Source organism: Cyprinodon tularosa, unplaced genomic scaffold (genome assembly GCF_016077235.1).
Source record: "Cyprinodon tularosa strain WSP-4 unplaced genomic scaffold, ASM1607723v1 ctg91, whole genome shotgun sequence".
NCBI classification, from domain to species: Eukaryota; Metazoa; Chordata; class Actinopteri; order Cyprinodontiformes; family Cyprinodontidae; genus Cyprinodon; species Cyprinodon tularosa.
In genome coordinates, this window is record NW_024039685.1 from 1,195,736 (window position 1) to 1,221,098 (window position 25,363).

The 25,363-nt window shown below is 39.4% G+C and overlaps 1 protein-coding gene across 10 annotated transcripts in view; it reads left to right on the forward strand.

The window, feature by feature from the left end:
* ppargc1a (peroxisome proliferator-activated receptor gamma, coactivator 1 alpha) overlaps positions 1-25,363 on the forward strand; it is a 485,324-nt gene that overhangs the window by 420,458 nt on the left and 39,503 nt on the right. For 5 of the 10 annotated variants that reach the window (XM_038274349.1, XM_038274350.1, XM_038274354.1 and 2 more), the window contains exon 2: positions 9,869-10,048. In XM_038274349.1, coding sequence (XP_038130277.1) covers positions 9,869-10,048 — 180 coding nt within the window. Of the gene's footprint in view, positions 1-7,432; positions 7,679-7,937; positions 8,124-9,868; positions 10,049-25,363 lie in introns of those variants that run through there. The other 5 variants (XM_038274351.1, XM_038274352.1, XM_038274358.1 and 2 more) reach the window with 4 other exon arrangements.

Sequence of the window (25,363 nt, forward strand, 5' to 3'; positions counted from 1 at the left end):
GCAGTTCGCATGCATTTTCCCCCCGTCTCTTTCTCTCTCTCTTATTCCACTTTTCCTTTACATTGCTGAAAATAATTAGGCTGCAATCTGGACCCAGGAGTGTAAACATTTCTGCTCACGTTTTCATGATACAAGAAAAAAAAGGTTGTGCTTCTCCAGAAATTTCTACCTGTGTGACACCCAACAATGTCCCCACCCCATCCCAAACGCCACCCACCACCACACCACCCAGACCCCCCCACACACTCCCCACTTCCTCTCTCCCGTGATGCTTTTTTAACATGGAGTTCCACCAGGCACAATGCACTTTAGCTGACCTAATTCTTTCCTGGCAGTCTTCCAGTTAGAAGAGACTGCACTGTCAAGGTATTCAGGCCTGCCTCACTATTATTTTAGAGCTCAAGCAACATCTGCTGTGCTTTGGGCCCTTTTTGTGACTCGCATGAGGTTTTTGCAGTTTGCGAAGAAATGTACCTAATTTTGTAATTTTGCCCATGGTGGTGGGATCTCAGTAATTAAGTTTTTTTTCTTCATATATACATCTCTGAATTAATTCCATTTCTTTCAGAAGGAAGGCAGAGCAAAAAAGGTGTCGGGGAGGAGTTTAAATGTGTATTTAACCTGCTGCTTGCAATTTAGAGAGAATGGGATCAAGCTGCTTCTGTTGATGGATGGATGGATGGATGGATGGATGGATGGATGGATGGATGGATGGATGGATGGATGGATGGATGGATGGATGGATGGATGGATGGATGGATGGATGGATGGATGGATGGATGGATGGATGAAACATTAAAAGGACTGTGCTAGAAATGTCATATAAAGACAAGAATGGATAAAACAATTGTTGCCTACTGTATGTCCAGGCAGATCTCAGTCCTTTCAAACAATGTTTTCTGGATTTTTACTCCTGTTCAGAGTGACTGTTTCTTTTAAAGCATGCTGTAGTTGTCCACCTTTTGTGTTCAAATGACCAGGTTGTTCAAATGTTGTCTTTGCCTTTAAACAGTAAGAACGCTTAGGGTTGGAGTTGTTACAAATGTTTAAAATCTTGTCTGGGAAGTTATTTTTCTCACTGACCTTCTAGTCCTTCTAGTGCAGGTTAGATTACAGCAAGTTATAACCAAACCACAATTTCAAAAATCTAAACGATGACTATGTATAATATTAATAATTTCCTCCCATTCCCCCTAGTGCCTTTACCTTGTGGTGTCAGTTCAATGTTTTACAGCATTTTTAAAGTTGAGGCTTAAAGCACTTCAAAGCACCAAGTGCATGAATGCATGCATGTTTGCAACCCAAACCCTCATGGTCCATAAATTTTAATATTCCTTCTGAGTGCTATACCCTGGCTAAACAAAATTCTCTCACAAACCCCTGCCTAGAGCACAAGTTTATCTCTGCCAGGTTCCCAAAGACATGCTTTCACTCACATTTCCTCATATTTCCAGCACCACTTCTCGCATGCATTTTCCATGACTTGCTGGTGATCTTAAACAAGCCCTAATAACAGTCTTTCCAACAACCAGCCCATAGGGGAAAGCACAGCTCACTTCACTGGGTGATATTTTTCAACTGTATCTGGGGAAGGAAGCACTTTTACTCAAGCTCTACCATATCAGAGCTGGAGCTCCGGAAAGGAGAGGGTGTTCCTGTGTTGCGCCCCCAGGCTCCTTTTTTTTCTCCTTGTGTTTACCAGTCACCACATGAGGCTGATGCTATTTTAAATTGCAAGTCTCTGCCATGGCTAACTGGCCCTAGCCTCTTCATGCCACTTGCCTCGATAATGTGGGCTGGACTCTCTGTGGGGAAAACAGCCGCCATCCTGGGAGCAGCTAAATGACACAGAGGAGTTCATTGATAGAAAGGATTACACGCTTTTGCTCGCAGGGTGGCAAAGCAATGTGTTCTCTGAAGGGCACAGCAAAGAGAGAAGATGTAAAATCCTTACTCACTAGCTTACTTTATGCAAAGCAATTGCATAGATTGTAAAAAGTCACATTGTGGACCTCCAGTGGGTCAAGATTCAAGCACATGCCATGCAAAACTATTCCTATACCAGAATATTTTTATGAGTTATTGACATTGCAACCATAAGCTTCAGTGTGTTTTTTTTTTTTTTTTTTTTTTTAAGAGATTTTAGGCTATAGGTAAACACAAAATAACTCTAAAACTGTTTAGTGTAAAAAGAAGTTTATTTCTTATAAACTTAAACCTGGAAAGTGTTACATGCGTTTGGCTCTAGGCTCAATTTACATCAATACTTTCTTAATTACAGGTGCAGGTCTTGTAGCAAATGTTTCTACCAGTATTGCATATTTAGAGGTTGAAATATTTACAAAAAAATGTTTAGTCGAATGTAGGAGATAAAGTATATTAATATCAGTTTTGTTAATACCAGCCTTGGACTTTGAAAAGGACCTTCTAACTCATTAATATTTGAGCTAAAGGTTTCCATTTTTGCTAACTGTATGTTTAGGTTGTTTCCAAACTAAAATTCTCAAGTATTTTACAGTCTCTTATAGCTTTCAGGTTCAGCTGTTCAGCTCTGACTGGCTTTTGTCAGTTATCTTCACAGAGCAGAAGCCCAGCATGATGGCACCATCAGCATATGTCATTGTGGAGATGGTGTTTTTTTTGTCTGCTTCATTTAGCATGTTGCATGTTATAATCAGTTTTGGTCTCATCTGGTCAGAGCCAGATGAGACCAAAACTGATTATAACCAAAGCCTACAATTTGCTTGCTGTCTCCCCAATATGGTGTGGCAATCTACCCATAGGAGTTCTGATGGCTTGCTCCAGTGTCTCAGTCTTCCGATCACTAATACTTAAAAGCTGTTTTTGTGGCATATCTCATAGTTTCTCATAGTTTTCAGACTCTTTCTTTCATACACTCAAAACAATCTTTCCAGTATAGCCAGACGGCTATGTTTAGGTTGGTTGCATTTGTTGATCATTTTAGAACCTGACACTAAATCACACTTCTATATAATTGTATCACTAACCTTCTGTGTTCCTTGGTTCCTTGGGAGACGTCTGAGGTCCTCAGGAAAAAAAATCCAAATCTACATATGTCATTTTTTTCTTAAAAAAGAGCATTTGTTCTTGAATTGAAGATCGTTTAAATTTAAATTAGGAAAAAAGCAAATGCATTGTCTTATTTCAAGTAGTCCTTATTAACTGATAATCTGATTTTTGATGACAATTATTTGTACTGGATTCTACTTGGAGTTATTAAAGAAAGATAATAGGTGAGAAACTTCAAAGTTTATACATACTTTTGCAAAAATTTTTATAACGGTTGTTAAAGTTGTTTTAAGAAGCTTAAAAAGAATATACTAGTTCTAATTATATCTACATACTAGGGTTTAGTGATAACTATACAACTACACAAACCTGTACCACCATCTCACATAGTTTTAAAAATGCCAACTTGCACTATGTGTCTGTTTCAACTTCCTGGAGCTAAATCCTGTATGACATTACATCCTGTGCTAATGCTGAGTATGAGACCACTGTGAAATGCATCCACTTCTTCCACTGTCCCCTAACAGGGCGAAAACAATATGACATATCAAGTGAAAAAATGACCAATGTGCCAAAGATCTGAAAACACATCAAATGGCAGCCCAGACAACGAAGCATAAGCTGTCTTATTATTGTCCTGAAGGATACATGGATGGATGCGGCACTCTGCTTTACCTCTGCCCTCAATTAATTCTCATGAATCCAGCCACCATGCATTAATAGGGCCAGATGCTAGGATGGATTCTGTTGGGAGCAATGACATGCAACAAAGTGATATGAATCGCCGCCCCACACACGGTATGCAGCAGCAGCTTGCTCTCTGAGGGCCTGCGACACACTTAACAGAAAAAAGGCAAAACAAGACACCGTTTGCTAAGAATGGATGAAGTGTCAACAACAGACAATATGTTTGGCTTCAAAATGAAATAAAGATCAATGCATATTCTGCTCTTTTAGTTAATATGTTAATATCAGATTCAATGAGACCAGATATGCAAATTGTAGGCTCTGTTCCGTGAGTCAGGCCAGACTCAATATTCAAACAAGAATAATTATCGGTGGATTAGCCCCGTGTTGGCTTGGAGAACTCCCCTTGTCAACTGACTCTCTTTAGAAACTGTTTAATCATTGAGATAGATGCAAGACCCTGTAACTCTCGCTATGTGTGACCCGACAGTTGTTATATCTCTTTGTTTTCGAGTTAAGAGGCATTTTACAATTTGTCATTGTTTCTTTTAATTCATGAACCCTCTAATGCTTCCTTTGGACTGCATTTTCAAGGTTATGTTAGAGAGTTTGCAACATTGAAAGGTCTAGAGGGGAATGTAAGAGTTTGGTCCACACTGAAGGTTGACACCATGAAATAAAACCAACGAGTGATAACAAATTGTCACACTTTGTCCAATAGATTTATTTCTAGAAGTAATATATATACCAGTGTTTAGATGCAACGTCTGTGTGAAATCAAGACCTAAATGCAGAGCAATAAACCAACCAGAGCAACTCAGAAGACCATTAGTCAGTGAAGCAGCTTAGTATATCATTGGAAAAAACCTGCAGATATACACTGCTCAGGTTGGATAACCTATTAACTGAACAATCACTGAGTTTGCAGCTTGCCACAATATAGTGAACATAGACCTACATAAAACAAAAATCTGTTGCAGAATACCAACCCCACCCCCTCCTGATACATGGTGGTGGCTTAATCATGCAGTGGGGATTCTCTACTTAGCAACAGCAGTTAAGCTGCTCAGGGCCCATTGGGAATGTACAATTTGCAGAAGACCTTAGGGCAACAAACCTCAACATACTATTACTAAAGTGGTTGGGGTCGAACCGTATTTATATGTGTAAGGCTATTCATCATAGGCCTGTTCAAAAAAACAAAATAAATTAAACTAAAGACCATTCCACGCATCCTCCCCCCTTTTAATCACAATATCTATATCTAAAAATCTCTGCTGCTAAATACATGAAAATCTACCCTACAGCAGAAAAGGGTTTGTGGAAGAAAAATACAGCTACGCATTGGAGGAACATAATATCTATCTTTAATTCCTGTTTTCTTAATGGTATGAAGAGGACAGTCAGATAGACTGTAAAACTGTGACTTACATGCAGCTTTAAAAGAGAGAGAGATGTATATTTTATAAATGTGGCAACAAAACCCAACTTGTCGACATCATAATTATCAAACGATGTCTCCCTTTCTGGCTTACAGTTGTTTATGGCTGTATACTCCACTTACAAAAATAAATTGCTAACTGATTTTCTTTAAGGATCAACCTCAACATAGTGTTATTTAGTGTTTTAATCTGCAGCACAAACAAAACCATCTACCATGGATCTCCATGTAATGCTCATGTTGACTTATATTGTTATCTTTGCAGCCCTGGTCCATCTGGACTCTACTTCTGGGTGGCATATCTTATGACACTCGCAGATGTATAGATTTAATTCTACAAATGGCCTGAGATGTCAATTAAACCAAAATACCCTTACAGCACACTAGCTTGGACTCGCACAAGCTGAAACAATTCCCATTTCCAGTCTCACAACCTTTTTATGGGCTTCTGTGCAATTTAGTGTTTAATGAGACTTACTGTATGTGGTTCACCAATTTAGGGAGACAATTGCTCTTATGCATGCTCAGGTGGACTTAATAGGCTTACAAGAGTAAAAATTGGATTGGGTTCACATATTCTTCGGAGTGAGGCTCTTATTATGGGGACGTATTGTTTGAATATAACTAGGGCATTTCTTGCTAAAGGTAGTCCAAACAGAAACAATGACAGTGATTATTTTTCAAAAGGAAGCTCTTCTGGTTTAAAAAGTCATGGTATTATTGTTGAATCGTTCAAAAAAAGCCTTAAATTGTACAAAAACGACAGAAAGATTGAGACTATAATTCCAGCTGTATATCCGTCAGTTCATTCCCTAACAGAAACCTGTTTAAAATATCCACAAAGCTTCTGTTTTTATTCACTCCGGTGGTGGTGTTGTCTATACACATCCTGTTGATACTATATACAAGATCCATACTGCCACCTGTCCTTTTTTTCACAGCCTTTCTGAAGACAATGAATTCTTGCCTTAAAACAACAGAATTATCTGATTATATCCTCTGCACCATAAACACTGACATTTGAATTTAAAGAGATTGCTAAAGATAGTTTGGAAATACCTCACAAAGAAGAAAATTCCTCTTATAGATCAAATGACAAATCCCATATTCAGGATTTTTCATAAAGATTAAAAACAAAAAAACATTTTTTGGGATGGTTATAATTTGCCAGCAACTTACATGCAGTATTTTGGGGTTTCTGCTGAAAACAAAGGGTATCTAACCCAGCATCTGAAATTTTGAAATACTTTTGAATTTGCTTTTGATTTAATTTTTAATTCAAATTCACACACAGATATATGAAAATAAACTCCCTTAACTTTAAGTTCAGTTTCTAGATCTGGATACATTTGTTAGAGACTGTTTCAGAGATTCGGTATTTTAAAGAAATGTATGAAGTATTAAGTCATAAATGGTCAAATAGATCGTTTTGATTTTAATTTTTTAAGTCCTAAATGTGGTGCAGTTTGCTTTTATATAAATAATCTGACTGCCAAAATCAAAATCTTAGCCTTACTATTGAAAAAAACTCTGATTTTAGATCAATTTAATGCACATATATTAGACAAAAGAGGTTGTTATAAAGTTGAAGTTGCAGATTTTACATTTTAAGTGTTTTTATAGTGTTAAATTTCATTATCAAAGCATTAGATCTTTCAAGAAATATGCACCTGTATGTAGAAAAACATAGAAGCCAAAATATCTTCAACTGCAGCATGACATAAGCATTGACTTTATTAGGGCCACTGAAAAAAAAAAGGTAACTGATTTTTTAAATTTTATTTCAGTATAGTATGGGAAAAAAGTCAGAATTCTGACTTTAATCTCAGAATTCTGACTTCTCATGTTAAACTGAAATAAAATTTAAAAATCAGTTAACTTTTTTTTCAGTGGCCCTAATCCTCTTCCGTAGTGTATGGCCATATCTCTTGCTCCCCAAATTACGGGAGCGCAGCTAATTCTAAAATCTCTGAAAATAGCAGTAAATGCAGCTACTAAAGTAAGACATTAAAAAATGATGGCTCAAAGCACCTGAGCTTTTCTAACTTTTATATTATAAATTGGTCTTATGCTGGTCATATATGATGGTTTTTTTTTTTACTGATATCAGATTTTGTCCCTATAATAAACGATAATAAACTGGCTTTCATGAGATGATTTTTTTGCAGTGCCCCAGCGGGATTTTACTATGTTGCGCTGCCAGACTCCGCCCGCTCGCCGCGCGTCACCGGCGAGTGGAGTGGACGCGGAGTCACTCCCCTGCCTACTTTTAATAGCTTTGTCATGTGATGGAAAGCAGTAGTAAGACAGGTGCCCTCGGTTCATTCTCGGCGAGGGGCAGCAGTTGCCTGTGTGAGAGCGAGTGGGAAGCGTGCGTGGATTTCTTTTTTACTTGATTTTATTTTCCCCCTTTTTTTTTTTTCGTTTTTTTTTTTTTTTTTTATTTCTCGGAGCGTCATTCAGTGTTTCTGGATGGCGTGGGACAGGTGTAACCAGGACTCGGTGTGGACAGAATTAGAGGTGAGCGCATTAAAAGCAAAAAACCCAAAACAAACAAAAAAGAAAATAATTTTTTGTATTTTTAGTCCTCTGGAGTTTTCCCCCTTTTGCTTTTACCTGGAACGATGGATAAGTCTCTCCTCCTGCTCCTCCGCTTCTAGTGGCACCGGTGTAGCGCGCGTCTGGACGCGGCGGTTAAGGATGCGAGGGATTTACTGCAAGTGGATATTTGACATGCGGAGTCCTGTTTTCCATCTCAGTTAAACATGTAGTGGCTGTCAGGCGCGCGTCAAGGATCCCTTTTTTTCTTCTTTTTAAGAATACCTGCTTTTACCCTCTTGCAGGATCTGCGCTTGCAAGGCTGACGGAGAATTTCTTTCCAGCCGCGGACGGAACGCGCTCCTAGTGCAAGGGGTTGAGGGGGGGGCTTGTTCCTGCTGAAATGACTGAAATGTCTCAGAGTCAGGTATTTCTCGTTTGACAGATGAAATCCACTGGCGGGTGGTAATCTCTGATATTCCTTGCTTTTGGGATAGCTTTTTAAAGGTTTCTCCCAAACCAGAGAAGCAACGCTATCTGGCAGGAGCATCATTGCTTTACAGTCAACATCCAGATCCAGAGTCGATGATATTTAATCTTTCTTCTGTCGATTTCAGCTCCTTTTTTTCCCCATTCCTCAACGGACATTAGTAAAGGCGAATGACCAAAGGATGCGTATTCAACAAATCCCCCCTAATTCTCCGATTCTTTTTTTTATTTTTCCTTTTCTTCCCTGCCTGCTTTGTTATTCTTTATTCTTCTAGCATAACTGCAGCCTGGCATCTTATTTTTTGTGTGTTATTATGCGCTGTAAGAACAAATATAAGCATGAACTGCGTGACTGCACTCTGATTCAGGTATGCTTTCGGTGAGGTTCTGTTTTGGACTGCGACAGGAGACAGACACCTTTAAAAACTTCTTTTTATCATGTAGAAGGGTTCCATGTTAAAAGCTTGCTTTTCAAACAAATAGGATACCTACTTCCACTTATTATTTGTGCAGGTGTTTTAATGCGCGGTGCGTGCGTAAAAATCGCTGGAGCGCAGTGGTGCACCCTGATCTCCTGGCTGGCGGCGCTATTTCATTAGTGTACAAGACGTCCGTGCCATAATTCGAGTACAGGACGTCCACTCTCTGAATATCTGAACAGTTCTGTTGCATTTTATTCTGTTTTTCCTAAATGTATCATGTCAACCTGTCGTGGCGATGTGAATCTGTCGCACCTCTCTTTTGCAATTTGCATCACCACAGCGGTCTGATCGCGGTCCCGAATGTGTTGGCAAATTCCTTTGGAAACACGAACTGTGACATCAAGATCTGGACGGGTTTTACAACTTGGCACAGCATCACCTTGCCCCAGCTTTTGCCTCCGATCCGAACCCGACTCCCTCTCTGGAAGGAGCAAAGGCTCGTTGCTGTGACTCATGATGTCTCTCTTGTTGCCTAAATAAACGCACGTAATGTGTATTTAGAAGAATAATAAATAGGTTTGCATTCAAAATAGATAGAGTACACTTTTGTTTTACATTTGATGGGACCAAAATATAAATACCTGAGAATGGTCCTTATAATTACTTGGGTTTGAAGCCAAAGATTTGTTTCTTTTTCTGCAAAAGAGAGTCAACCTTCCCGTTCTCCCCACTCTCTGAGGCACCTGCCCTTCTTCAGTCTGCAGCCAGGGCCAGACTTGATGATTTGATCACCCAAAAAGCAGGAGCAGCTGCTACAAACAGTATACACATTGACTAGATTACATAAAAGAGGCTGGTGAATAACAAAATGTCAACAGGCAGCGTTTAGTAGCCGGGAGGCCATGGCCCCTCCAATAACAGTGTACACAGTGTACTGGAGGTTGACAGAAGCTAAATGGAAACAGGTTGCAAGTTCTTGACAACAAAAAAAAAAAAAAGAAAAAAAAAGAAAAAACTACAGCGCCCTCATAGCAGGCCTGTTAATGACAAATGGAGGTGATGGTAAAGAAGTTATATATTAATTGTAGTTGTTAAGTGCACTTTGGGAGTCAAATGAAAGAGACATAATGAATACAAAAATTTCTAATCTTAGACACTTTCTAAGATTTAGAAGATGTTTTTTGTGTTTATTTGCCAAGTTAGGTGATAAATTGTGTGTTTACCTCATGTCTAATTATCTTTGTATTTTTTTCTTCTGTAGTGTGCTGCCTTGGTTGGTGAAGACCAGCCCCTCTGCCCAGACCTTCCTGAACTTGACCTCTCAGAGCTGGATGTCAGTGACTTGGATGCCGACAGCTTTCTGGGAGGCCTTAAATGGTACAGCGACCAATCAGAGATCATTTCTTCTCAGTATGGGAATGAAGCATCTAATTTTTTGGAGGTAAGTTGATCAGAAGTCTGTTTCTGCACTCTGTCAAAAAACAGTGCAACTCAAAGTTGAATAAATTCAAAGGTTCTTACATCCCAATCAGTAACTGTAGCTGTCCTATCCTCACAATGCTTACATACTTTCAATATCATATCTATCTTTTATTTTTCCAGTGTTGGAGGCTTTTCTGTGCTTTTTTTTTTTTGCCGGTTTTGTCTGATAACCCCATAAAAAGTTTTCAAAAGTTGATTCTGTTAGTACAATAGGGAAATCCAGCAACTACTACTTTTGAAAGAAATTATAACTTTGGCTTCATTAGCTGCTAATGGTAACTAAGTTGTTATAGCCTCAGAAATCTAACAGTTTGACTAGAGAAATGATTTTAAAATAGTCAAAGCTTATTAGATGCTTTTGAAACTTAAGTGCTGCCAGACAATCTGACAAGAAGTGTTTTAGCAAACTCCATTAGCACAACAATTTGAACTAAACTACCACTTCCTTTCTAACTTAGAGTGTCAGACATGGATGCAATATGATACCAAGCCTATAATTCTAACCTTCATATGCTAGGCTCAAAATAAAAGCTTTACTCACCTCTCCAGTCAAAGTCATAATCTGAAAGCAACTAGATAACAATTTGAGGCACATAAATGTCACTTTAATTAGATATATTGGGGCATGATAGTGTAGCTCTTAAAGCATTATTTCATTCATAAGAGTTTCCTGCAGCTTCATTGTGCATTATACAATGCATATTTGCACTGCAGTAATTTAGACAAACAGTACTCTATTTGATGATGGAATTCGGAAAATGGTCCTCACTTTGATGCCAAGACAAGAGAACACAGACACTCTGAACACAGCAGTTAGCCACATTCTTGAATGCAACCCAAACAAATTGTTCAACTGTTACCAGTTTACAAACACAATTTTAGATTTGAGTACAAAAGATAAGGGAAAAGTCGATAAGGCACAAGAGGACCTTTGTCCCTTAGTTTGGCTCCTACCTGTGACGGTAGGCTGCCTTATCATAACTTTTTGAATTTATTTCAGCTTGAACTCAGTTTTGCGGTGCAGATCTGAGGGAACGTGTCCATAGTAAACTGTAGACATGGGAACAGAGGATATTGCAAAATACTTCTCAAAGGTTGAAGTGTAAAACTTTAATCTTTGCCCCCCCCCTTTCTCTCCTGGCTCTCTTGCTGTTCTTACCCGGTGGCAAACAAAAGTCCACAGAGGGTGATGATCTGGCTGAGGCCATAAAGCCATCAGTCTTGGGGACTGAGTTCTAGTCCCCAGTTCATTATAAACCTTTATCAGTGCCAGAGATAGACAAGAAAGACTGAGATTGGATGCTTTAGCCTCGCCTCAGGAGGAAAAAAACCTGTGTGAGGAGCCAGTGCATGTGCACGCCTCTGGCCCTGTCATGTGGTCACGTTTTCAGGGCCTCTGTTGTGTGTTGTCTCTGTGCAAATGTGTGCAAGTATCCTCGGAGGTCTTGCAGGCAGCAGATGATAACAGACTGAATTCTTTCCGTGTTTGGCTCTATGTATCACCTTGCATTCTCCCTGCTGTAGACTACCCCAGACATACTACTGCTGACATGAAGGGTGGGGGATCTTAAGTACTAGCTGGTGTGACCATGGCTTCTCTGTAGTTTGTAGAGTAATATGGCTAGCAGCCACCAAGTGACTCTGGGGATAGATAAAAATACCAATGAGAGAGTATGCATGTGCTCGTGCGAGTATGTGTGTCATTTTAGCACACAAAAGAACTTTGCATCCCCTGATGAGAGCAACTTGCTCTGAGCATGAAGTCAGGATGAGAGCGTGTCTCCATGCATCTGTGTGTGCACGAGCTCCCGCAACTAAGCACGTGTGTTTCTGAATCAAAGGAAATAAAAAGGCAAATTGCAATAAACAGGTGGGATTTTTCATACCCTCAGCAGTCCAAAAATGATTTTAAAAGTCAGAGACCATGGATATTAATCAACTTTTGCCAGAAACAGAAAATTATATTTGTTCTTGTAGAGTTTTAGGATATATATTATCAGAAAATTTTATAAAACTGTGAAGTTAAAGGGAATATCTCTTTTTATTCACATTTCTATTCCCTAAATTCAAAGTGAGTGCTTTTAATTTCCTTCCATCTCAATGGGGTGCAATAGAGATACGTTTCTTAAAGCTGGGCCACATCTGCAACTGCAAATATACAGGCTCCTTATTTAGATTGTTATTATTAGAAGAAGCCAGACGATGCATGGAAATACTAGAGAAGCTGCAGAGATTCACAGCTTAGGTAGGAGAAGCTTTGATCGTGATTTCTATAAGTTGTTCCCTCAAAAGATATATGGCTTTTGAGTAGAAAACGATTCTTGAAAGTAGGCCAAACAAGGTCTTTTTGGTAGTTTTCAACAAGCTTAGGGACACCGCATATGTGTTGGACATGCACTGGTTATTTGAGAAAGAAAAACTGAGCTTGTTAGCTTAAATAAGTGGCTGGAATTTAAAACTGTTAATCATCCTAAGAGCATCCCCTCAGTTTAACAGAGTTTTGCCAGCATTATACAGTGAGAATGATTTTCTTCAGTGAAGAACTTCTTCATCTTTGTTAAGATGGTTGGATGTACAGTAAATGAAGGGTGATCCTGCAAGAAAACATGCCAGAGGCTAAAAAGGACAGAGGATCCAGCCATAAGTCAAACTATCAAGATAAGAGCAAATCTATCTGTAAAATATAACAAACCAAGCAAACTTAAACTGAGAATTTAATGCAATATTTGCACAAATCATTTTGACAGCCATGTTCCATTTGTCCGAACTGTTCTGTATTTTCACTAAGAAGACCCAAACATTTGGTCTGAAGATGTGCAAAACAGTAAATATTGCAAAAGTGATTCAACAAAGTATTTATTCAGGGAGGTGTTTTTGGTTTTATACCTAATATTCCAATTGAATATTGATATAAATATTGGAAAATCATTGATAGTTAGTGATTTTTAGATGACTAAATGTGAAAAGTTCACTGGACACTTTTACATGGCACTGTAATTGAGCTGTGTAATTTGAATTGTCAAACCAACTAATACCCTGATTTTTTTTTGCCTCACATATTTGGAAAGTTACCAGTCACCATGTGAAGCTTTGAGTTCATCATACAGCAGGGCCGACTAATCCTATTTAATCTGACAGAGGAAAGTTTGCTGCTTGGCAGGAATCAGAAGGCTGGGGCAGCAGCTGCATTCAGGCACCTCCTCCACACTGGCCTCTGCACGGAGGAGAGAAACATCCATTGAGAAGTTGAAGATTTAGCGAAAGTGTTAATAAATGTCCAGATTAGGAAAAGGACCCAAACAGGGTTCTTTACATTGCTTGCCTCTCCTTCCATTACATTAATAATAATGCACTGTAGTGCTCCAACCGGTAGCAGATTATCAGAGCTGTTTTGAAGCTACATGTGTAACAGCTGGGTGCAGTTGTCACACTGAGGCCCCCTCTTTTAAATATCACCATCAAAACAATCTGCTTCTTGGATGTGTGAACCTGTGTGAACCTGTGTTCACCGGTTCAGTCAGTCAGCTGTTGAAATGATTTGCAGCTTTGAGGGAAAGACAAACACCTGCTGTTTTCTATTGCACTTGGTTATTCTATTCAGCTCACGGTTGTATGTTGCATTGTAGTGAATGAATAAAGGCTTGAAAAGTTAGACCTGGGAAGAAAAAAAAAAACTTTGTTAATGGCGTAATGGAAATTTACTGCATCCTTTTTTTTTTTTTAAGGAGCTGAAATGCGTCTCTTCGTCTGTGTTTCTGTCTGGGTACATATGTGGTGGTGTACTGTGAGCAGCGTGTGTCCTCAGATCACAAGCTGTCCTCTGGCTGGCCTTTTGCTTCATTCCCTGCCTTCATCCCAACTGTCCCTGACACAAAATGTGGGGAACGATACACAACACCCCTTGCCTTTTAACACACAAACACACACACACAGCGGCTATCGCTCATGGCCTCAGCGTATTTGACACCTCTTCAAAATGAGCCGACCGCGAAAGTCCACGGTCTATTTCTGACTGCAGTTGTTAAGGGGCTAGCCGGTCCAAAAAGTTCCCCGTGATCTGCCAAACATAACAGCACCAGAAGTGTGACCCAACGTCTTTTTGAACCGCAGGGTCGGCACTTGGGTTTCTTTTCCACCTTCAGCTGTTTGATTGATGGAAATTTGCTTCCACAGTGATTTGGGCATTCATGGATTCTGGAGACGGGCGCCTCCCGGCGGCGACCGCATCACGCATATGCAGATGACGGCATTTACAGCTGTTGTTGGCTCCGAGTCGGCATGTGTGATTTGGAAGGAAAATTGGCTCTAGGCTTATCGTTTGACATGCTTTCTGCTTCTGCATGTGTTCCTTTTGTGAGGTGTTTCGATGATAGATGGACAGGTGGAGCACAGGGAAGAGAGCAGAAAGAGACGAGGTGAAAACGGGGGAAACACAATGAGGCAGAGGGACAGATGGGTAGAGAAGTAGTCACATGGAGAAGGAGAAGCTTGGATGATAGCCAACCAAACCCAAAGCCTCTGGATTGGAAGTAAAATGTTGACGGCTTAGGAAGTAGTAAAATAAGATAGCAAAGCTTAAAGCATTACTCTGATATTAGACATGCTGTGATTATAAACATGTGGGCCCACATATGTCTGTGTTTAAGTCTTTGTGTTTTATGTAATTGTGAGGATGTGGTAGGATAGAATCAGTCTTCAAACAGCATTAGAAAGCTTTGTCTCCTTTTTGTTGTGCCTTATGTTCACTATAGTTCAAAATTTTAACTGCAGTCAGTATTACTCTGGATGTCTTCTTTTTGTTTTAGTTGGATCCATATTGTAAATACTAAAGCTAACACATAGCCAATGAGGTGGCTTAAGGGTTCTAAAATAGTTTTTGTATAAACTGCAATTGGAAGTGAGAAGATCATTATAGAGAAGCAGCCTGGAGGCCCATGCTAACTCTAGAAGAGCTAATGAGATAGACAAATCGGTTGACAGGACCTCTTTGAGTCGGCAGCACCAAAAAGTTTACCTATATTGAAAAATAAAAGGAAATTATGTAAGGAACTTCAAACAGCTGGAGATGCAGGCAGAGGTTTACTTTTCAGCAGAACACTGCCCATAACCAAAGCTGCAATGTAATGGTTTGCATCAATCTGTATTCATGTCATAGAATGGATCAGTCAAAGTCCAGACCAAAATCTAATGGATAGGTGTAAGGGAAATTGTGTTTATTTAACAATCTCTTAAGTGTTACAAACCTGCAGAACTATCAAGACTAAAAAACATACAAAGACAGGAGAAGGAGAATTTATTTGGAAAGGCAGCCAAAGGTCGAATGGTAACTCTTCAGGAGCTGCAGAAATCCATAGCTTCGTCGGCAGAATCTGTTTACTGGAAACCTATAAGGCTTTCAAGAATTCAAGCTGTGTATAAGGGAGTACTAAAACAAAAGCAATAAGGAGTTTTTGGTTTCCCATAAGACTTGTATAGGAAAAAGGCAGCATGTGGAAAAACTCTAGCCTGACGTAGTCCTACTCAATTCTAGTCAGAATATGAGTCTGATACTGCTCCATAGAGCTGTGATTATGGGGCGTGTTTTGAACGAACCAGGAAAAAAAATGCCTCTGCACTCAATTGGATAGACCTACAACCAATAAGAGCAACGGAGTGCGTGACGTATGTTAAGCGACGCATAGTTGTTGTCAACAAAAATCAAAGCGTGCAGTTGCACGCCTAGAATAAGAAGATGAGCCTTGATCGCGTTTCTCTGTTCCTCTTTTAAAATTAATTTGCTGTCGATATCTTCTAGAACAGACCTAATAGCAGAATCTACTCACCCAAACTCTCCAGCGGCAGCCATTGTTGTTGTCACCCAAGCACGCTTTGGTCACATGGTTGATTACGTTACTGTTGATCATCTGTCCATCATCGTATAAAGCCCGCCCTGACAATTTGATTGGATCGCCAGAGAGTGGGCGATCATACTCGCGCTACTATGGAGCAGAGCCAGACCGAACTACCTCAAACCTTGTGGGTGGGACTAAGTTCGGAATGCCACCCAGGCTAGAAAAACTCCTCTAGTCTGGCCAAACATTCAAAGTGCTGTGTTGTAAAAATCCAGCACTGCATAGCTGAACCACATCTGAACACACCAACCCTACCTAGAAACATGGTGGTGGTAGCATCATGCTGTGGGTGTGCTGAAAATATTGGGCAATACAGTTACCCTGAGTTGAAATCCTTGACATATTGTTTCTTCCACGCTTGTTTGACACAAAAAGATCATAGGTGCTTCACTGTCTCCTACCTGCAATTCTCAGGTCGATATTTATCAAGCATGTTTAGATAACTGCTCATGCAGAAATGACTATAACTCAGAGGTACATAGAATTAGGCTAAAGTTTCTGGGTCTAACTAATCTGGATTTATAGAAAATGAAGATAGATAGGGTTTTTTTCCCTGTAGAAACGGTAATGGAACTAACAGTAAATAAGAACAGGATAGATTGATTAGTTGAGTTTGGTAGAACGTGTTGGGATTAACGTTTTCTCTCAGGCATCCCAGCCTTTCGCGCAGAGACATGCAAGTGTAGATCAGCTAAAACATTTTTTGGAGATATACAGGTGATGGTCATAAAATTAGAATATCATGAAAAAGTAGATTGATTTCAGTAATTCCATTTAAAAAGTGAAACTTGTATATTATATTCATACATTACATACAAACTCATATATTTCAGATGTTTATTTTGTTTAATTTTGATGATTACAAATGACAACAAATGAAAATCTCAAATTCATCATATCAGAAAATTAGAATATTACTGAAGACCAATAAAAACAAAGGATTTATAGAAATGTTGGCCAACTGAAAAGTATGAACATGAAAAGTATGAGCATGTACAGCACTCAGTATTTAGTTGGGCCTCCTTTGGCCTGTATTACTGCAGCAATGCGGCGTGGCATGGAGTCGATCAGTCTGTGGCACTGCTCAGGTGTTATGATAGCCCAGGTTGCTCTAATAGTGGCTTTTAGCTCTTCTGAATTGTTGGGTCTGGTGTATTGCATCTTCTTCTTCACAATACCCCATAGATTTTCTATGGGGTTAAGGTCAGGAGAGTTTGCTGGCCAATTAAGAACAGGGATACCATGGTCCTTCAACCAGGTACTGGTAGCTTTGGCACTGTGTGCAGGTGCCAAGTCCTGTTGGAAAATGAAATCTGCATCTCCAAAAAGTTGGTCAGCTGCAGGAAGCATGAAGTGCTCTAAAACTTCCTGGTATGTGGCTGCGTTGACCCTGGACCTCAGAAAACACAATGGACCAACACCAGCAGATGACATGGCACCCCAAACCATCACTGACTGTGGAAACTTTACACTGGACTTCAAGCAACGTGGATGAAGTGCCTCTCTTCTTTTCCTCCAGACTCTGGGACCTTGATTTCCAAAGGAAATGCAAAATTTACTTTCATCAGAGAACATGACTTTGGACCACTCACCAGCAGTCCAGTCCTGTTTCTCTTTAGCCCAGGCAAGACGCTTCTGACGCTGTCTGTGGTTCAAGAGTGGCTTGACACAAGGAATGCGACAGCAGAAACCCATGTCTTTCATACGTCTGTGTGTTGTGGTTCTTGAAGCACTCACTCCAGCTGCAGTCCACTCTTTGTGAATCTCCCCCACATTTTTGAATGGGTTTTGTTTCACAATCCTCTCCAGGGTGCGGTTATCTCTCTTGCTTGTACACTTTTTTCGACCACATCTTTTCCTTCCCTTCGCCTCTCTATTAATGTGCTTGGACACTGAGCTCTGTGAACAGCCAGCCTCTTTAGCGATGACCTTTTGTGTCTTGCCCTCCTTGTGCAAGGTGTCGATGGTCGTCTTTTGGACAACTGTCAAGTCAGCAGTCTTCCCCATGATTGTGTAGCCTATAGAACTAGACTGAAAGACCATTTAAAGGCTTTTGCAGGTGGTTTGAGTTAATTAGCTGATTAGAGTGTGGCACCAGGGGCCATCAATTTTGAACCTTTTCACAATATTCTAATTTTCTGATATGATGAATTTGAGATTTTCATTTGTTGTCATTTATAATCATCAAAATTAAACAAAATAAACATCTGAAATATATGAGTTTGTATGTAATGTATGAATATAATATACAAGTTTCACTTTTTAAATGGAATTACTGAAATCAATCTACTTTTTCATGATATTCTAATTTTATGACCAGCACCTGTACTCCTGTGAGCTGAAAGACACGCACACTCCTAAATACACACACGCAAGCGGCAGAAACCCCTTTCTGTCCCTGCTTCTCCCCTGCTGCACGCTGCTCGCGTTCATTTTGCAAATTTATGCTGACATTTGAGAGTGCGCCACCCGCACCAGTTCACCGCTCCAGCAAAAGGGTGTATGAATTATCATATTCTACTGTATAATATGATTTTCTCAAGTGAGTCTTATTAGAATACACCAAGCTTTCCTTATCTCAGGTTCCCTGCAGTTTTTTACTGCACTGATGCATTGTTTGCACTGTCTGATGGAAGAAATCTTCCATCACTGTCAGACCCGGCGTTCAGACGAGCAGCCATACTGTTTTGGGATGCACAAATGAGAGAGAAGTGTAGACAAATGGGCGCAGATGTATAGTAGCGAGGGATGCAAGACGTGGGCTGTCCAAGCCAGTGTCATCTCGGAGCGTCTGTCAGATCCACTCCACAACAAGAGCTCCCAACCCGCTGTGGGCTCCCTACTCCCCCCATTCTCTCTGTCTTCCCACTCCCGAGGCAAAGCATTTGTTCTTGGCTGATGGGAAGTTTGGAGCAGCAGTGGCTAAACAAATATATTCTGGCCCACAAATGTCGCTTCTGGAAAGGAGGACTGGAAGGAAGAAGGGAGCATTGGAGGAAAGAAAAAAATAAAAAGATAGTAAACAGAGAGTTGGCTGTGGCCAAAAAAAAAAAAAAAATCCCCTCTGGGGAATGTTTGGAAAAAGAGCAAGGAAACATCTCTGGGTCTGACGGTTTCTGTTTGGCTGCTTTTCCTGTTCCCTCGCACACTTGATCCCAACAGGCCTCTGCTGCTGATAGATGCATGTTTGGTGTTGCTGCCCCAGCTGATCCCATGCCCCCCTCTGTGAATACCATTCCCTTTCATCACACCAGAGCCGCCAACTTCTGCGTTATCGTGTGTGTCTTTACGTAACTGATACAAAGATTAGATGTTTCTCTGGCAAGACACATTTGCTTGTGTGGGTGGCTGGGTGAGTGGGTGGGTGTTAGGCCAAAATTATTATTTTTAGTACCTAGGGTAATCTCCACTAAGAGCCTTTCAGGCCTGTTTCAATTTAACCTGGCCAAAACACTAAGCCAATAATCCCGCCTTCCTCACAACCACTACCAGTAGCACTACTAATTCTTAGCACACACATGGTGCAATGATTACTTACAGGGAAACCTCCCTTGAATCATTTAATATTCCAAAGTTTGGGAATGGTAAAACCACAATTCCTAGAGTCGCGTCACAGTGTCCTTGCAATGCAATGGAAAGATTTGTGTTCTCAGTTTTAAATGCACAGTTAAAAACAATCAAAGACAAGGTAAATTGTCTTGTGAGGTAAGAAGATGGTTAATTTGAGCTATATGATACATGATATGCCAATCATATAAATATAACATGTCTTTAGGGGGAAAAGAATCCCCATTTATTTATTTTTTAAAGAAAATATGAAATGCCTTTAAAGAACAAAAAAGTGGAAAGGAAAAAAATCATACACCCATTAAAGTCTTAGACAGTCACTGGTGGGTGCAATTGGAGACAATCAGTGGAATGCATGTTTGTTATCAACTTGTACTATTTAGGGCGAACCTGCTGGGTCTATCCTTAGTACAGGACAGGATTGTGCACACCTAGGACTAATTTTCTCTGTTGAGAGTTTGTTTGAAAAATCAAAACAGACAAAACAGTAATCAAGCTAAGTCACACCATGTCCCCAGTATGCTTCGTTCTCCGGTTTATCCCCTCACCCCACCTCTCCTGAAGCATTTCAGTCTGCACAGGCCTCAAACAGTTCAAGAGGCTCTCTTAGCCTCTGCTGCCGCATGAGTTAGTTGATGCTTGAATGAATCACTTGCCCCTAATCAGTTGCTGTCAAAGTCTAAAGTGAAAGCTTTCATGGACATTTCTTCAAACCAAAAAGGGAAAAAAATTCCTGGTATTTTCAAACAGAAAACATGAAATTGTATAATAATTGTTGTAAAGTAGGTAAATAATAGGTAAGGTAAATAGCCTCTATTTGGTCCTTCACTGTGACTTATATAGGTTGTACCTCACCACTGGCGGAGCTAGACTTTTAAAATAGGGGTGGCAAGGTATTAGTTGGGGAGTTCAATATTTTTAGGGTTTAATTAGAGCAGTGTTTACCAACCGGGGGTACTCGTACCCTCAGTGGCCTGCGAGTGCATTGCAAGGGGTACATGAACATTTTTTATTTCTTAGGTAGTAATATAAAATAGGGCTTAGATCTGTTCTGCTTTTTGAGGACCCTTTTAAAAAAATAAAACAAGCTTCAACCAAAAAGGAAAATTTTCTTTGAGTTCACCTTCAGCCGTGACACACATCCAATCTGAGCAGAGGAACAGACTGGATGTAGAGAACAGTCTGGGATCAGCTGTTTTTCACACTGATCTATCGGAGCTCATCAAAGCAGCTCAGGTGTCTTGATGAAAACGAAGTAAAAATAATCAGTATCAATATAATTTTTTACTAGTATTTTTACTAGACCAATTTTAACTGTTTTGTCTCCATGTCACACTACAAGTGGTCTAGCTCTGACATGGACACAAATCCCAGACCTGGTTTTAATTATTCTACAAGTAGTTTAGAATAATTTATTCCTGTTATTTGCTATATATTCCACAGGAAATGTGTTAGCTTGTATTTAGTAGATCTAACCCAGGCTATTTGCTGTTTTTGTTTATTAATGAATTATTGAAAAAAATATTAATTGTTAGAGTAGAATCACATGTTTCACATTCAGAATCTAATGTATGTTTCATATTAATAGAATTCAAGAAGAATTCAGGGTTTAAATCTGGGTGATCCAGAGCATAACGTTTATTGTAAAAAGAGCAGACATCATTTTCAGTAATTTTTGGATCAGAGGATATTTGCCCTTCTATGTTTATTTGTTGAAGTATATTCTGTCCAACACAATGCTTTTCCAATTGTCACCAGCAGGGGTAGCAAGGATTTCTTCTGGGGTGGAAATTGCCCAAATATCCCTCTTGCTCCGCCACTGTACCTCACCTCTTACCCCTTGACACCTGAAGATAGACAACAGCCCCCTATGATCCTGCAGATGTAAAGCTCCTTAGAACTGGCCAGGGAATACTTAAAAATGTTTTACTAGGTATGCCAAAACCACAATTCCAAACATACCATTATACAAAAAAGGCAAAAACGCAAATTATAAAATTGCATATCATTGGTGTAAACATGAACTGCTTCAAGCACAATTAAAATCAAAGTAGAAAAATAGAAAATTGCTTTCAATTTACAGTTTAAAGTTTCTTAAATTTGTTGCATATAAATACAATACTATAACATTTTTTCTACTACATTGGTTGCAAAAGGTGCAGACCTATTGGTAGTTACATACAATGTCTTCTAGAGAATACCCTCTGACTGGGGACAGAGGTAGTTTGCATGGCAAGGCAGTGTTTAGGTAACTTGGCAGTATGAGTATATGTGAGCTTATTGTTTTCCACCTCAGATGTGGGTCAGAGTCAAATGAATTGGAGTTTATTGCCTTCACTGCAAGCTCCAATGTTGGCTTGCTTCTCCCCAGAGCCTTGTAGAGCTCACCATAGAGTTAATTAATTGCTTGCTTTTGGACTGGAAGAGATGAATATTTTACCTTTTCTTCCATCTTCACAATCTCTGTCATAAGGCTGATGAAGATCTTGTCCCAACAGTTATCAGCCACATGAGGAAGGGCCTTAAAGCCTGGGGTCAAGGGCTGTGCATTTGGGGAGAAATTCTTTACACACAGTGTATCTATCACCCAGGTTCTCTCTGCTGGCTGCCTTGACTTGAGTTATCTCCAATGCAATTCTCACATCTTGGTCAGTCAAGGCAGTTACAGCTTTATTGTTTAGTTATTTGTCGATCCGTGTTGTGTACACTGCTGTCGAAGATACATCTTGTAAATGGAGTTCCAACAAGTAGTGAAACCCTGAATGAAGGACATGTTTAGTACATGAAGCATTTTCCTTTAAGTATGTGCACACTCGTGCGATACAGTGAAAGAAGATTCCTGCTGATTTTACCAAATTTTACTCTGGAGACATGTTGGAATGATGTTACTTTTCGTAAAGCTCGATTTAATGAGTGTACAAAACACCCACTTTGGGGTTCCGGTCCTGCTTCTTTCATTATATTAACCATATTGGAATTATGGTTCCAGTCCTCTCCAGGTTCCACACTACCACAACCACCTTTAGTATAACTGCTACATTCAAGCTGCTGTGTTGTTCATTTGTGGCCTGAGTTTGCAGAACTCTGCTTTCTATGTTTCACCCTGAAGTTATGTGATGTACAGTAACTGTTAGTCTTATTAGCTCTGAATGTCCAGCCATCAATTTTAAGTGCCACAGCAGCTACTATGGACAAGTCATATAATACAGCCAATCATAACTTTGATATAGAAAAGATTGAGAATTTTGTAGAAATTAAGGGTACAGTGCTAGGTTGGTTTAAATCTTATTTATTTGACAGATTTCAGTTTATTCATGTTATTGATAAATCTTCCTCATAATCCAGGGTTACCTGTAAAGAACCACAAAGGTCAGTGCTTCCAATAGGTAGAATCATTAGAAAACCTTGGATTAGTTTCCACTGTTATGCTGATGATACTAAACTATATCTGTTTATAAATCCAAGCGAAGCTAACCCATTGCATAGACTACAGTCTTGAAGACATAAAAACCTGGATGACTCAACTTTCTGCTCCTGACAGAAGTTATAGTCTTTGTACCAGATTCTTTGTCAAAGAAGCTGATTAGTCAGTCAATTCAATTGCATGGGATTAAATTGATCTCAGATAATAGAGTAAAAAAAAAAAAGGTTATTTTTGATCAGGGCTTGTCATTTAAATCCAATAGCAAAGAGGTTTATAGAATGCCCTTTTTTCATCTTCTGAATATTTAAAAAAATAGGAATATCTTTTCCAGGGGTGATGCTGAGAAAGTAGTCCATGCATTTGACACTTCAAGGCTGGGCTATTGTAATTCTTTATTTTCAGGAAGTCCACAAAATTTAGTTAAAAGTCTTCAGCTGATCCAAAATGCTTCAGCCAGAGTTCTGATTAAAATTAAAAAGAGAGATCGTATCTCTACTATCCTAGCTTCTCTTCATTGGCTTCCTCTAAAATCCAGAATAGAATTTAAAACTCCTCACATAGACTATAAAGCCTTAAATGACAAAGTTTACTCTTACATTAGAGACATGATTGTTCCTTTTGTTCCTAACAGAGCACATCCCTCTTAATCTGGAGGTTTACTAGTGGTTTCTGGAATTTCTAGAGCTATCCAGAGCTATCTCTATAGGAATGCTGCTATAGGCTTAGAATGCCGGAGGACATAGATACCACTTTTCATTATTCTATCTTTATCTCCATTTTCTGAATATTTTTTTAGTTAAACCTCATGCTCTTTCTGTTTTTTTCTCATCATAGTAGCTTCTTCTGGTCTGTTCCTGTTTGGCTATGACATGGAGAGAAATATTAGCTGTGCTGCTGCCATCAACACCTTTGTTTATAGATGTTGGAGCGTGGTCAGTTTTTTTAGTGTAGCCCTGTTTCTCTTACTATGACTAACTCTAACTGTATGTGCTCTCATTTGTCCTTTGACTTTGGAGCTGGATCAGATCCCATCTGCCTAACTGTCTTTCCTGGACAGGCCCGTCTGTGGAGCTAGTTAAAAGTTGCCTTTTGTTTCTCTGCTTCTTTATGTATGTCTGCTTCTGTCTTATTGAACCCCAGTTGGCTTTGGCAGATGGCAGCTCACATTTAGCCTGGTTCTGCCGGAGGTTTCTTCCTGTTAAAATTGAATTTTCCTCTCCTCTGTCGTTACATGATGTTTGGTGTGAGGGATGGCTGAAGAATAAATAAGTCGGTGCAAATCAGCGGGTTTTCCTTTTGAATTTGAACCAGTCTGACTGTAGATCCAGTTGAACTGTTTCTGTAAAATGCCTTGAGATGACATGTTGTGAGTTGGCGCTATAAAAATAAACTGAATTGAATTGAAGTTTGACAAATAGCCAGATGTAAAACTGATCTTCACTGAAGAATTATGGCATACTGCTTTTTTTCTTGTCTACTCGTCTTTTTTCCATTTCCACGTTTGTTTCACAGACTAGATCATAGGGCGCAGTGCTCCCAAACAAGAGATTTCAAAGACAGAAGGAGGTATTTAAGATCTGGCTTCTCTCTAAAACTGCAGCTAGCCATGATGTCCTGCAGCCATAGCCTGTCTGCTCTCTTTTCTGGTTCTGTAGTTGTTTGCCTGTAAGCCGTTGTAGTACTGTGTGGAAACTCTGTTTCATACTGAATATTCTGTAACGAAATATCCAGTGATAAATACATGTCTCGTTACACTCTTATCTTATCTACCATAATTTGGTTTTATTCACTATCACATTACACTTGTTAGAACTGACCAATCTGCCTGGACATTATCACAGAATTGCAACAGCTGCTTCTTTGGGAGTGTGTTGCCAAAATTGAGGACAAACCAGAATAAAAAAGAAAATAATAATACTGAATAAGGCTCCACTACCTTAAGCCAGCTTGTTAAAAAAATAAATAAATAAACCAACAACAAAAATGATGTTGACTTGTGGTTTCTAGTTTGTGATGTTTTAACCTCAATTTCATATGAACCTTAATGTTTCTTTGTCCATGGGAGAAATGCAAGGGGCTCACTTTGTCTCTTAGGTTCACAGCATATGCTGCTTGTGTTCTCCACTGTAAGCAAATTATGTCAGAGTTTATTAGCCAGTTAATCAAGACTTACATTTTAAAGTGGACTGATTTTCAACTGTGGACTGTGCTCCAAAAAAATCAAATTATTAAAGGAAACAAATTTCCAAACTATTTAAGCAGAGAGAGGGACTATGGTTTAGAAGCACCTAAGTGAAGGTAAAAAGTTCTCTGAATATTGTAGAATATTCTAAACTCTTCTTTTCTAAACAGCGTTACCTTAGAAAGAGTAACGAATGGCACATATTTAGGT